This window comes from Bicyclus anynana, chromosome 10 (genome assembly GCF_947172395.1).
Source record: "Bicyclus anynana chromosome 10, ilBicAnyn1.1, whole genome shotgun sequence".
In the NCBI taxonomy this organism is placed as follows: Eukaryota; Metazoa; Arthropoda; class Insecta; order Lepidoptera; family Nymphalidae; genus Bicyclus; species Bicyclus anynana.
Window position 1 is genome coordinate 39,802 of NC_069092.1, and position 15,133 is coordinate 54,934.

Sequence of the window (15,133 nt, forward strand, 5' to 3'; positions counted from 1 at the left end):
TCGATTCGTTTTTCTTCTCACCTTTTGTGAATATTAAAAGGAGATCCTGTAGTCAGGATCTCATTGTGTGAATTTAAATAATTTGCATTATGTTATAATAAAAGTAGTGTGAGAGCGCGGCGCCGGCTGGCAACGATACAAACATGAACTGCTACTGATTCTGTTTGTTTGGCTCATGCATCGTCCAAACGTGCAGTTGTCGTGAGCAGCAGCGAGCCGGTCCTGCTGTTCCATGCGCCGCTGATGCAGTGTGTGTCGGACGCAGTTCCTCCTCTCACTCTGTGGCGGGAGATAGATCGATCAAATTACAATGAGTCAACAACGTTAATAACGTTTACAAATACGAATAGAAATCAAATTACGTCCAACAAAGAATAAAGAATAAAGAAGAATAGTATCACGACATCATTAATAATCCTATACCTATAAATACATGTTCTATTACAGAACATTTGAATAGAATATAAGCCCGTAAAATTTTTGACGGCCTCCGTGGCGCAGTGGTGTGGAGGTGGATTTACAAGACGGAGGTCCTGGGTTCGATCCCCGGCTGGGCCGATTAATGTTTTCTTAATTGGCCCAGGTCTGGCTGGTAGGAGGCTTCGGCCGTGGCTAGTTACCACCCTGCCGACAAAGACGTATTAACTTGTAAAGAATAAAAAAAAAATAGTTGCAAACTAACAATGTCAACCGGCTGAGCCGAGTCGAGGGTGATGCGGAGACTGTAATTAAATATGAATTACGTCCGCTGGCGGTTATGTTCTCAGCGTCCGAACATTGCAAGTGAACAATTGTTGTCGGACTTCAGTCTGTGTCGCGGCTCGCGGCGGAAACTTTAAATTAGGTTCTCTCGACCGCGGCCGCCGCAGAGCGAGTTGTTCGCCGCATCGACACGCGGGCCGCCCGCTCCAAACTCTTGTGCTGGGCCACTGAGTCGTTCACAAACGACGAACCACGAACTTCAGAAATGTTGTCTACACGTTAAACCTTTTCGTGCTGGTCAGTGGTGATCCTTTTTTAATATGCTTGTACTCTTAATACTAGTGGACGTAGCACTAAGCCATATAAAACGAATAAACCCTAAAACGGCTTGCTTGTATTAGAGCCCTTAAATTGAATTTCACTCACTTTTGGCCTTCAAAATTTATTGTATCTGTAGGGTACATTCAGATATCCGGAAGTAGAGCGACTATATGTACACACATATATATTTTTGTTCTTGTAAATAACTTGACAGTAGTCTCTTAAGAACTTGTTGTTTCTGATAATTCTGTAATATACACTAACGGCACTGTAAAAATTCTTAGACTAAAATCATTTTATATTTTAAGGAAATGATACGTATCCAGTCCCCGTAGCCAGCCGGGCAAGTCGATTCTCTTTCGACGATCGCTAACGCTTCGAATACTAAAAAAATATAGGAATGAAATTTGCTATTGACAGGTCACGTGATCAAGATCAAGTCAGTCTCAGACATTTTTCTGGTTTCCTAAGCGTTTGCGATCGTAGAAAGAGAATCGACGTGCCACTTGGCTACAGGGGCAGGACGGCTTCGTGTAGACAAAGGACAAATGAAAAAATATCGGTGTGACATAAACTTTATTTCATCATAATATATACATACAATAAAATATTGAAATACTCACATAACAACTGGAATCATTAGAATCATCTAAATCATACAACACGGCACAACGAATCTCTGTCGCGAGTCGTGTGCTCACGTTCACTCGCAGCACGTGGCGCGTGTCTCACGCGGGCACACGAGCGCCCGACGAGCGCAGAGAGTAGATCAGGAACTATAACTAGATATCACTACGAGATATGCTACTCGAGAAACTTGAAGTGAAAAGGTTCGTTGTTCGCACGCGCCCTAAGGAACCGTAAAGTCATTTTGAGCTTCGATGTGGAAAAAAGTGTGAAGACTCCGAATATCGAATATTAAGAAGATAATGAGTACATTGAGTTCTGAACACACGCGCAGAGCGCAGTGAGCGAACTCTCCCGCGAACGTCAGTGCTTCACCCGGGGCCGCGCTCCGCCGGGCCGGGCCGGGCGCGGACGCTGCCGGTGCGGCGCGGGTCTAGAAGCTGGTGCGGCCGAAGATGAAGTTGCCGGGCGCGTCGGGGTCCTCGGTGGCGAAGAACTCCTTCCACAGGTCCTGGAACTCCTCCCACGACACGCTGGCCTTGCCCTGGTGAACGACCACAGTTTATTATGTGACGTTGTTTACATTTTTAACGTTCATACTCATACTAATTTACAGCTTCCTGGTACTCAGTCTCTGCGCTAAGCCGCGTAAAGAAGTAAGGAAGGACGGACGGACGGACAGACAGACGGACGTGGAGAAACTATAAGGGTTCCTTGTGGATTTCGGAACCCTAAAAACGGATTAGTTTTAGTGTTGTATATCACCTTTGTAGGAGGTTCCGTACGCATTATTGTATAGTCATGTTTACGAACGGGCTCTATAATTAAAATTAAAAGATTGTTTTTCAAAAATTAATAAAATTTGTTGCATATAGTTTTCTGTTGTGTACAAAAAACCGAGGGTTGGGCGGAGACTGACTCCAGCAGTGTCTCAGTGTCTCAGTGCCAGGCGAGTGGTGAAAGTTCTCTGCCACTCGACGGATTACTGATTAAATTCTCGCACTTGATAGACTTTGATTCAACAATTGTATTTGCCCTTTAAATCCACTCCTAATGTCGAAATGTTATATAAATGGCAAAGCTGGACCTTGGCCATCTTGGCGAAGGCGGCGCGGCACTGGGACGCGTCGATGCCGTAGGAGGAGCAGACGGACGTGAACTCGTCGCAGTCGATGGTGCCGTCGGCGCTGGCGTCCTCCAGCTGGAACATGAAGCGGCAGTAGAGCTGCTGCCACTGCAGCGCGCCGCCGGGGTTCTGCGCGTAGTCGTCCCACATGGACACCCACTCCTCCACCGACACCTGCGGACATAGACACTGAGACGCTGCGCTAGACTAGTTGAAGGGGACAAGGAGTGCTGAGTATATATGGTAGTTTATAATTTATGCTTCTCTGGAATCTGAATGGCTTTGGTGAGTGAGCTTGTAAAGTACAAGTAACTGTCGTGGCCAATAAGAGATTGACTCCATTTGAATTACAATATAATTATATTTTTGAAATAATTCAAGTTTAAAAAATTTACTAATTGTGAAGTTTAAACTGCCATCGGTCAAATACAAATAAATACTATAAATTATTTATGTTCTGTGAACAATTGTAGTGTTGCAATTTACTACAAATCTCTGATAAAACACCACCTGCTATGCAGCTAGTGTAGGCACTAACACAAGTGCAAGTAGCGGATTAGCTGCGCGGTGACCAGTGTCTGCACGACACGCGTCAGACGTCCACAGTGCGGACGGAGCGCAACGCGTTGTTCCCACAATGTGCCCGAGTGTGGGATTAGCGCGGACACTGTCGCTGTCATGCGACCGGTGTGTCACATGACGTTGTGACGTCAGCGATAAAGCTCTACTGTACTCGGAACACAAAGCTTCATCTCGAGATAAGTCTCTTTGACTTGAAAGCATCCTTTGCCAAGCAGTCGCCTCAGAAAGTGCATTGCAAAAACGTTTGTGGACTTAAAAGTATAAATCATTTTGTTGATTGGAAATATCACCCTATACAGTATTTTGAGAGTAGCATTGCCACTGCCGCTATACACGTTTGTCTTATTAAACTTATTAGTAATTGACCATTATCAGAAAAAAAATATTTTAGTCATATTTTGAATAGATTTGAGACTCCCTGATCTTGATCACGATATTCTGCGTCTCCGTGTTCTACTACTACAAGATGTAGTACTAGAGCTGTCGACAGGTGTGTGTGTGTGCGCGTGTGTACCTGTCCATCCCTGTTGGAGTCGGCCCTCTTGCGCAGTCCCTCCCAGATCTTGATCATGATCTCGTGTGTCTCAGTGTTCTTGGCGTCGCCGGGCTTCCAGCCGCGCAGGCTGCAGATTTTCTAGAAGACGACATCACTCGTTAATGTTTAATTTGCTTTTATTATATACTAGCAGACGCCCGCGACTTCGTCCTCCCTTAGACCTCCTTAAACCAGCTGTCTTGCAAAATCCTCTGAAATTTCGAGTCAACGGTAGGCATTAAACGCCCGTGTCTTATAGTCATGTTCTAAGCCGCTGAGTGATGGTCCTTGTCCTTAACATTTTATAGTGATCGGTACAGAGCTGCGCCTCGAAGCAGTGTAGAGATCTACATCAAAGCTCTTATACAAGAGACCAAACCTTGCAATGCCGATTGCCATGACAAAAATTGTGTAAATTAATCATTGTAGGACAAATTGAAAACAAATTAGAATCCATGTCATTACTTTTGCTTCCAATGCAATAAAAAGTGACCGTTGCGACCCTAGTGAAGGAAAGCGCTGTGAGTGTGTGCTGCGAGTGAGTACCCACCTCGATGGCGAGCTCGAAGTCTTTCCTCTCAATGGTGCCGCTCTGGTTGACGTCTGAAACAGAACCGCATTCAGTTACACTTTACACCGCCTTTTGCATATAGTCATCATCCAATAAAAAAAATTACTAATACTTTTGTTAATTTTACAATTTGATACACAAAGGAAAATGCCCACCGGCCAATACAACGTGGGCCCCGGGAATCCAGGTACCGGGTATACCTGATGTACTCCGGTAGAAAAGTATAAGAAGATGACAATGTGATATATAAAAAAATAAGAATCTGGTTAAATAATTGGCTTAATAAATGTTTCAAAAAAAAAACCGTTTTTTCTGTCACTCGGTGATGACGGTGGTGACGGTGATGTAATTGAAGCTGTTTTATTTTTTGTATTGTTTTTTTCTGTTACCAACAAGCTTAGCAATCAAGTAAACGAACAAACAAACCAATCATAAGTGTTAAAAAAATGGCGTAAAACTCAGGCTGGTCAATATTTGCTTGTCCTCATTAGGGACAAATTAAAGAAGAACTGAAAAAACGTTGTTGCAAACTTTTTTGATAAAGTAAGGATTTCATCATTTACGATATTTACAACTATTTGTCGGGTGGTGAATGTAGGCGAGGGCCGAGGATAGGCATTCCTTTTTATTAAATTGTAGACCAGCGGACACCCGCGACGTTGTGCGCGTAAAATTCAGTTTTTCACAAATCTCGCGGGAAGCAGGAAAACAACCCTGTATGATGCTCAATCACCTCCCGTATCTTCCAATAAAAGTCGGTTCAGCTGTTCCAGGAATGAGCCCACATTACCGGACGGCCGTCGGCCGGGCGCGGCACAGAACAGCTGCATACACTTACCGAAGAACACGTTGAACACGTAGAGCAGCTTCTTCCGCCGGAACGCCGAGATGGACATCTTGTGCTGCAACAAGAGACGCGCACTCAATACTGATAACGGTACGAGGACGATCACACTTTTTAGCGTGCGTGTACACGTCGCCGCACCTGAGCCGCACTCGAACCGCATGGTACGACAGTCACTGTGTAAACGGTGCTTAGATTTGCACGTCATGAATTAGCGGCGGCGGTGTGGGAGCGGTGCAGCAGCGCTGCGTGTACGGCGTCTTTTACACGGAGCCGGGTTCCGAAAGTACGTACGTACGTACAAAAACGGAACCCTTAGAAGCTCACTCGCGCTACGTACACAGAGGTGTACCGTGAACAGATGAAATCTGGTACTTATTGGGGCCAAAGGGGAAAGTTGAAAAAATTTTTTTGAATGAATTACAAATGCATTGAGTGATACATGAAATGGTAGTGCTTGATAAGTTGAGAGAGATTTCTTAAATGTATTTTTTTGTATAATTATGAAAAAGGGGTATCGTATTTCATATCGTCGTATCCGTTACAATACACACGTCGTGTCGTCAAGGGCAGACAGATGCCAAGGATGACTTGTTCAATGTAGAATTTAAAATAATAATCCAATTGAGCTAAAGTTTTGGGTTTTAACGAAAGTTTTTTATGCGTAGCAAAGAAAACAAAATACATAATATCATAGAAGAGAAAAAAGTAAAGTTTAGTTGGGCGCCGCGCCCCTGCGGCCGCTCGCCCGGCAGCGCCGCGCCCCTGGGGCCGCTCGCCCGGCAGCGCCGCGCCCCTGGGGCCGCACGCCCGTCAGCGAAGCGCCCCTGGGGCCGCTCGCCCGGCAACAAGTAACAATACTGATTGAAACAAAATAAGTTTTAACGAGTATTGTTACGTTTTCTTACTTTTGGCACAAATAACACACAATGTTTTTTATGAGATTTTTCATTGAAACTTCTCATTCTTCTAAGAAATGTTTATGGCAGAGATACCGCCTGTTGCATTAGTTAGTCAGTTTATATTGTGTGTGCTAGACGCTCGTCGCTCGAGCACAACCGGTTGAACGGTTCCGGTGATATAGTGGGAGGCCTCAAAAGTCTACTATTGATAGGCAACTAAGTCATTTGTGTATGAAGCGACGCAGTAGCTCTCCCTCCCACTGAGGGAAACGACTGCACTAGTTGAAGCTATCGAAGTCAGGGTAAAGTTTAACTCAAAAACTTTCGAAGCGATTGGCTGAAGTAACTTCACAAACTCTAGCAATAAAGTCTTAATTAAATACTAAACGCGTAGGTATGTGGGTTTACCCGCATGTTATGAGTATATGTCAACTTTCAGCTGAAGAAATGCTTAAATGCAAAGGATGCATCTCGAACGGGAGGGGAGGGTTCGGGGATGCACGTCGCTAGGGGACATACTTAGGTGTTATAAAACATACACCTTATTGTATCCCTAATGTGTATAATTGTAAGTAACTACGTATTAGTGAACTCGCCATCCTCACAAAAACGTCAAGTATACCTAAATTGTAAAGCTTTTTGTTTTGTACAATAAAATAAGTAAAAAAAGAGCACATACAAACATTGTATCTACTCGTAATTCAAACTTCGAGATGTATGTACTATATTAGCTATGATGACCGTTTCCCTCGATTTTTTATTTATATTTTTTTAGAAATGTTTACCAACGAACCCGTTGCGTAGCGGTAACACAAATTACAAAAGTAAGAAGTAATTTTTAGTTTATATATAGTTTTATTAAAATCTGTTTAGTAGTTTTCGCATTAAAGACAGCCATACTACTGGCATACCTATCAAATTTTATAATATCACTAAGTACGATATTTGTGGGGTTGATGACTGTGAGTAAATTATCATTTAAGAGTATAAAGTAATAGATGAATCCAATTAACGTGAATGGAGCTGTTTAGCCGCCCCACGGCACCCCGCGCTACCCCGCGCTGCCCCCCCGCCCGCCGCACAGCGAGCAGCGAGTGCGGTCATAAAAAGACGTTACAATCCTTCCGCCCTTCGCTCCGCTGTATCACACAAATGGGACTTTCGGTTTTTGCGCGAACTTCAAATTTACGTGTGGGTCGGAGCTAATGAGACCGTACTTTGGTTGGAAATTTCAAAGATACTTTTCACTACTCTTCCTCAAAACACTGCCATATTAAGGTGCCATAGCGTGGCTAAACGATCATTTTAGAATCTAGCGGCTAAAGAAATTTTATTTTTTTTTTATTTTCATTTATAACGAGTAAGTACTACTATCCTAGTATAAAACGTAAAAAGTTAAATTAGTAAATAGTTTAATCATATTTAAATAGGTTTTATTCGTAAATAGAATTGTAAAAATATTGAAAATGGAAGTGTTTTCGACTGAAGAATGCGTTCATTCGTTTAATTTGATATTTATTGATTTGCGAATAATTCTCATTTGATTTATATATGAAAAAAATTGTGACCGTTGTAACTTACATATTTCGTAACATTAATTTTGATGTCTTCATCTAGTGAGAATGATGACCCTGATTTAGAGATGGAACAAAAAGGAAAATAAAATTATTTTGTTACCATCTAAGTCGAAACGCATTTACCTAAATACCCACCTACAAAAAAAATAAGCGGAGAAAAGAACAAACGAGTGTCCGTCTCTCTTTCTCAATTTCCCACGTTTACGAGTACCCCACATACTCATTATTATTACTCTTCACAGAGGTTAGATAATCAATAAAACGTAAACTCTCCACTGATAAACACTTTAAGTGACTGAAGCCTACCGCTACAGAATAACTGGGCGACAAACCGCCCGACATCGACTTCGTCGTAATTATTACGAAATGCGCAAGTAGCATTATACATTTACATATATCACGTCTATGTGCTTGTTACTACCACCACAACATATTGAAGCCTGTACTGATATTTTTATTTTCTCGCAATCGTATTGATAAGTAGAGTGGAGTGCGGGGGTCGACCTATTGTAACTCTGTTTTCATTTAGCCCTCTCGCTTTACGGCTCAATAAAAATACCTCGTATATGATGGGTCTTTTTAGCCCCTTGTGTTAACAATCTACTCGTACTATTACTACGCGCTACGCAATAGCACTCTGCGTAGCACGGCTGTCGCCGACTTCTTCTATAGGACTCACTCCAGTCACACATCGTTTCAATTATTAGTGCTATCGTCACAATCACAACGAGATTACGGTGAAGGGCTCAGTGTACACGGCGCCGCACACGCACCGGTGCCGCGCCGCACACGCACCGGTGCCGCGCCGCAACTTTGTGTAGAGAGACATAAATCGCACCGGCGCCGCACCGGACACTCACCGTCTGACAGACGTTATATTTTTCAGTTAATGCTTAACTTAAAAAATCTGTTTATTTAAGGTCTGTTGACCTATTTAAAGATAGGACTTGGGAACTATTTAAGTTTCCATTTTATTTAGTTAGGCCTTAATCGAATTAAGGGCGACCGGTCGTCTATTTGAGCTAAAACGTTTCAGAAGATGGTTTCTAAGAAAACGTCCTCTACAAAGAGTCCTGAAGGGAAACAATCTCAGCCAGTTTCCGCTAGCACCCGGCCGTCCGTCCCGGCTCCCGCTCGAGACATCGCTCCGTGTACGTACCGGTTTACTTACGAAACATTGTTTACGTATAGTATCAGTACAATCGTTAAATAAATAAGGGAAAATGTGTTTGACAATGTAATTTATTTAATTGGTTTGTATTGTTTAGTGAGTAAATGAAGTTATTGCAATGAATATCGTCCTCCGTTACAAGTACAAGTAAGGTCGAGTTTATCTGTTTGTAATTACTGATTTACCGAATCCGGTTCGCAGCCGTTTTATGCCTCGTATTTTAGTTCTCTCTAAGGGCGATCACGGCAACGCACAGAAGCTTCGAGCTAACAAAGAGAAGTGCGTCGTTCATTTCAATATTAAAGTCAAGTATGGAGGAGGCTTCTTACCTTTTCAACTTTCTGACCGAGTACGACTTGACATTAACGTCATCCCCTGACCTTTCAGCGGATAAAACGACTCATAGTGAATAAGATATTGCCACGTTCGTGAAAAAAATAATTGTGATTACTTAGAATATTCACGTACCGTGTTACACATTCACCGGCCGCGTTCTGTTGTACAACACTAGCGTTCGTTATGTTAGGAACGTTACCTACTCCACTAAAGTTAGTAGGATGTATATACATTATTTATTCTGCAAAGAGTTACTATTAAAGTACTTAACTCTTTGTAGAATAAATAGTACTAGTACCTAGAGTTTGGCTAATGAAAGTAGAGACTGAAATCGCCCGCCAAATTTCAAAATAGTCAGAGTAAATTCTCAAAATTATAGTGCAAATATTTTTTTTTTTTTTTTTTTTTTCTTGTACGGCCAATCCGCGATCAGTCCTAAGACTATAAACAAATATGTTGCGAGTATCTTTGTCTTGTGGAGGTCGATCCTCATTAGGAGTCGGCGCTCATTTGGTGCGTCCTGTTTTTTAAATGTCCAGGTCGAGTATGCGTTTACGTTTAAGACGCCTCGGACAGTCATCAGTCAAGAGTCTGTTTGCTAAGCTATTAGGATGAATAAGGAGTCGCTTCTTGTATCTTTTGGCTAGCCCCCTAACTTCGTCCTTTACTGTGCAAATTTGCAAATTATGATGTAGTTCCTCATTCGTGATAAACCACGGCGAGTTGGCGATAGTACGTAGTATTTTATTTTGCATTCTTTGCAGGATATTTAGGCTAGTGTCGCATGCACTACCCCACAGTTGAGCGCTATAGGCCCAGGCCGGCTTCAAGATGCACGTGTATATAAGCAGCTTGTTGTCAACGGACAGCTTAGAGTTTCTGCCTAAAAGCCAGTGGAATGTTTTAAATCTGATATTCAGCTCTTCTCTTTTAGTTTTTATATGCTTTTTCCACGTGAGTCTGCGGTCTAGATATAGGCCTAAGTATTTGACGTGTTCATTGTGAGGCAAAGTGTTGTTATCTAGATGGACCGGCGGACAATCTCCTGTTCTTAAAGCAAACGTGACCTGAACAGATTTATTGGCGCTTGTCTTAATCCTCCAATTCCGCAGCCATGTTGCAACCTGATCAAGACCTGTTTGCAGCAGTGCTGATGCTGAAGTAGCATTTTTATGGCTTGCTAATATAGCTGTGTCGTCGGCAAATGTTGCTGTTGTAATATTTGATAGAGTCGGTAGGTCGGCTGTGTATATTGTATAGAGTAGGCCCCAAAACAGATCCCTGCGGCACACCAGCGCTAATATTGAAAAACGAAGATGTTGTGTCTTTTTCTTTTACTTGAAAAATTCTATCAGACAGATAGGAGGAGAGAAGTGGTATGTAGCTATGTGGTAGCACTGATTTGAGTTTGCACAAAAGTCCTTTGTGCCAGACCTTATCGAATGCCTGCTGAATGTCCAAGAAAGCAGAAGCACAATATTCTTTATGTTCTAGGGATTTTCGAATTTTATCGCACACTCGATGGACTTGTTCTACTGTCGAATGATGCTGTCTAAAGCCAAATTGATGAGGAGGAATCAAGTTGTTTTCATTTAGAATTGGTATTAATCTTTCCAGAAGGGCTTTCTCGAATAGTTTTGACAAGGTTGGTAATAAGCTTATGGGTCGATAAGATTTGATGTCATGTGGTGGTTTCCCCGCTTTGTGAATCATCAGTATCTGAGACACCTTCCATATTCTCGGAAAATATTGTGTTCTCAGAATACCGTTAAATAGGTATGATAGAAAAACTAATGCTTTCTTGGGTAGCTCTATCAAGACCTCTTTTGTGATTAAGTCAAACCCGGGTGCCTTCTTGTTGTCTAATTCTCTAATTAGTCGGGCTATTTCACGAGGTGAAACCGATTTTGGAGGAACATTTAGCTGATAGGGAGCATTTACAGTTGATTCTACAGAGTCCTCAAAGTAGCTGTTGTTCCCTGATTCATTCGGGGTGAATACTAATGCAAGGTGTTCAGCAAAAGCATTCACTTTCTTTTGGCAGCTCCTGGCCCAGGTTCCATTTTCTAGTTTTAGAGGTGGTTTCACTTGTATCGGCCTGCTTATTGTGTTAGTCAGCTTCCACAGGGAGTAATCAGAGCCAGAAGTTGGGGAGGCTGATAACAGTTTTTGGTTAACGGTACTATCTTCTATTTCCTGTAGCATATCCTTTAGCTCTTTACATGCTAGGTTAAAAGCTCTCTTGTCAGAGTAATGTCTGCTGGTATGCCAAACGCGTCTCAACCTTCGTTTTTCCAAGATTTTTATTTTAACTTGCATGGGAATATTTGAGGATTCCGGATCATTATTTACAGGTGTGCTACTCCAGCAAGCTTCCTGTATTAGATTAGTTATATAGCAGAACGAAAAAGAAATCGAGAAGATCGGGTATTTTATTCCTGTCTGTTGGCCAGTATGTTGGTTCGCCTGTGGAGATAGGTAATAAATTATTAGAAGTCATAGCTAGGTTTAGTTGTCTGCCTCTTGTTGTTGTCAGTCTTGAACCCCAGTAGGTGTGTTTTGAGTTCCAGTCACCGCCAGCTACAAAACGATCACCAAAAGTCGAGAAAAGCTCTGAAAACATGGCTGCACTAATGTTATATTTTGGTGGGCAATAGACAGAAGCCAAGTTGAAGAATCCACATTTATCTCTCACAGACACAATAGTAGCTTGAGTATGGCTTAACTGGTAGTCGGGGAGGCTATGGTGTTTTATAGAGCTTCTGATTATAATAGCTGTGCCACCATGAGCTGTGCCATCGGGGTGATTGGTTAGGTATGTACTAAATCCATCAAGTTTAATGCAGCTGTTATTAGTACAATGCGTTTCAGTAATAAGTAGGGCGTCAAGTTTGTGAAGTTTTAACAATAACTCTGCCTCTTCTTTGTTTGGACTTAGGCCATTGATGTTCCAAGTAGCAATTCTTAAACCTATTTTTGGGCTAATTTATCTACAAGCGTTGTGATGAGGCTCATTAGAGTACTCATTTGTTGTAAGATGAGGTCAAATTTTTCACTTTGCTTAATGAGAATTTGTTCTAAGTTAAAGCTTAAGCGATCATCATATGTTGTTTGAGGTTCTTGAGATTTTTGTTTGTTTTTGGTTTTGACGGCTTCTGCATAATCCATCCTGAGTTTTGATGATTTTGGTTGTTCAGAATTCTGCCCTTCCGACCTTTTATTAGAAGAGTTTATTGGTTTACTGGATGGCTGTTTGGTTGACCTCCTAGCTAGAATAGTGCAAATATTGGATTAATTATTTAATACTTATAATATAGGTAGTAATGTATTCACAAACAAAAAAAAACAATTTAAATAAATTATGAAAACGCATGTTTTGTTAATTTGTTTATATGATTTTTTAAATTTGGCAGGCGATTTCAGTCTTTGCTTTCATTAGCCAAACTCTACGCGTCACTCGTAGGTGCAGCGGTCAGCCCGCGCCGCGCATCACATATTGAACTTGTCTTTAAGAACTTCTCAGTAATGTCTCGTAGATTTGGAGTTGGTGGTAATTTACCTTTCTGCTTATGAGGTCAATGGAGTTGTTTGTACGATTAATTATTATAATTAACATCTGACAGTGATCATTACAGAATACAGAAACAACATGTTCATCCTGCTCCCGTTATCGAAACAGCGCGATGGATCTAAGCTCTGTCTGTCTGTCTGTTCTGTCTCCTACAGAGCCATTAATAGAGGCGTAATAGGGGAGGCTGATGGTAATGACGATTTAATGATAATGTAAAACAATTTGCTTAGAATGCAAAGATTAATGAATATCAGGCTTTTAACGTCGTCCCTTCTGGGAATCACTCTCGTTCCCCTTATCGTCCTTTCTAAGTGACGTTTGATGTCCACGTGGCCAGTGATCGTGACCAACACCCTCCCCCCGCCCCGCGCCGCCCTGCGCCGGCCGCAGAGGATCCCTCGCAGTGATTAATGGTTTCAATAAAGCTCACCGACAACAACAGGACGCAGCTCGCATATACAGGTATACCTGCCCACGATGACCGACAGTTTTTCCGATGATTTTCATCAATAAAACATGGAGTTTTATAGGAACTTACCTATTTAAGTTTTGTTTAGGTCATAATTAAAAAAACTAATTCAAGAAGCACTGAGTACCTACATGTGCAGTTAGTGACCGCTGTAATTTTTGTCCTCGTTTTTGGAGATCCGTAGTCAACAATCCTTATTAATATTATTAGTATCGATTGATAAATCACGGTAGTGATTCAGGTTCGTATTCTGAGTTAAGCCAGGTTGATCATCATTATTAAGCCGGGCTGATCATCAGTGTTGAGCCAGATTGATCATCAGTGTTAAGTCAGGTTGATCATCATTGTTAAGCCAGGCTCATTGTTGAACCAAAATCGTTTTTTAAGATTACAACTATGAAACATCGATACTATAGAAACAGTTTTTATAATCGCATTAGATCGTTGATAATATACTTTGACAGAAAAATAGCATCTAGCGAGGCAGGTCACATACAATAATTGGTCTGAGCTTGACTCTCTTGACCGACGGTTCGCTTGTTTTGAGTTACTTGCTGTGAGGTTCGCGTGCTGTATTGGCCATAAATAAGGACAAATATTATTGTAATGAAGCTAATTTTCAAAGAAAGGTATATTCTGCCTAATTACTTGTTACAGGTGTGCAATAATTCGTATTCCCTTTGTCATACAATTCATTCCATTATCAGTGTCAAACATACAGGCGGAAAGGCAGGTTTTATTAAGGATTTGACACTAATTTGACACATTTAGTCAAAGTACGACAATTTATAATTTCAAATCCCTAGGAAAACTGTCAGATTGATATACAGAACATTTGACATAATATTTAACAAAGACATCTCATTCGTAGATTGACTTTGATATTGACAGCTCGCGTTAGCAGCGACAAGTGACAATCAGTGAAATGAGCATTAAAGAGACATCAATCACTAAATTCAGCTTATTTCCCTGTTGGCGAATATTATATTATTTCGGCTAAGATTGTAATGGAGTATTTGATAAGATTGTATTGTATCTATATCGTTCTGAAATTTAGGCCCAATTTCGGACATCTCCTTTCAGCTCTGTACCATTCGTATAATTTGTGCCCGAGTTTGTATGGAGACTGTGTTTCTCCTTACAATTATTGCTCTTCAAAAAGTAAGAGCAATAATTGTAAGGACTTTTGGAAATTTTACGTTTCACTTCGAGGAGGAGCCGAAATTCCAAACTCATAAGACTCTCGCAGTGCATACAAAGGTTAATTGCTCCAGTACCTTACACTTAGCCAGCCTGACTAACTTTGAGGTATAGAGGGGAGAGGAGGGGGGAGCCGCAGAAAATAATACCTTTTTCTGCAATCGATTTAAGACGAGTGATGACTTTAATTAAAATGGGAAAATAATTTATCTCGCCGCGTCTCAAACAGCAGGCTACATTATGGGGTACTTATTGCCCGAAGGGTCCCGTGTGCTCCTCATGTCGCTCTACTGCTAATGCGGTGCGCCGTGAACCTCCTCCGTCAGCAGAGGAGGGGATCAGATCTACTAGTAGCAGCTATTTTAGTAGGAGCTGCCAATTACCTCTCAATATTATCACGAGGTCTTTAATATAAAGTTTTTGAAAAATTTGGAATTTGTGTTTGAACTTCATGGTAGGCTGATATTATACAATTTTTTTTTTTTCAGATTTTACAAATGACTTCAATATCAATTTAAAAAAATATATTTACTTTCCTCATTCCCGGTTTACGTTTACAACATTAAATCCGACTTAATTAATTAAAGCGCAAACTTCAT

The 15,133-nt window shown here is 41.4% G+C and overlaps 1 protein-coding gene across 1 annotated transcript in view; it reads right to left on the reverse strand.

Annotated features, from left to right (window-relative positions):
* Nucleotides 1-1,584: 1,584 nt before the first annotated feature.
* The window catches only part of LOC112049664 (calexcitin-2), a 71,323-nt gene continuing 57,774 nt past the window's right edge, over nt 1,585-15,133 (reverse strand). Inside the window, exons 3-7 of the mRNA XM_052883906.1 lie at nt 5,303-5,366; nt 4,444-4,496; nt 3,873-3,992; nt 2,738-2,950; nt 1,585-2,194 (exon numbers count right to left, since the gene is read on the reverse strand). Of these exons, the coding sequence (XP_052739866.1) occupies nt 2,084-2,194; nt 2,738-2,950; nt 3,873-3,992; nt 4,444-4,496; nt 5,303-5,360 (555 nt within the window). The 5' untranslated portion in view covers nt 5,361-5,366 and the 3' untranslated portion in view covers nt 1,585-2,083. The remainder of the gene's footprint in view (nt 2,195-2,737; nt 2,951-3,872; nt 3,993-4,443; nt 4,497-5,302; nt 5,367-15,133) is intronic.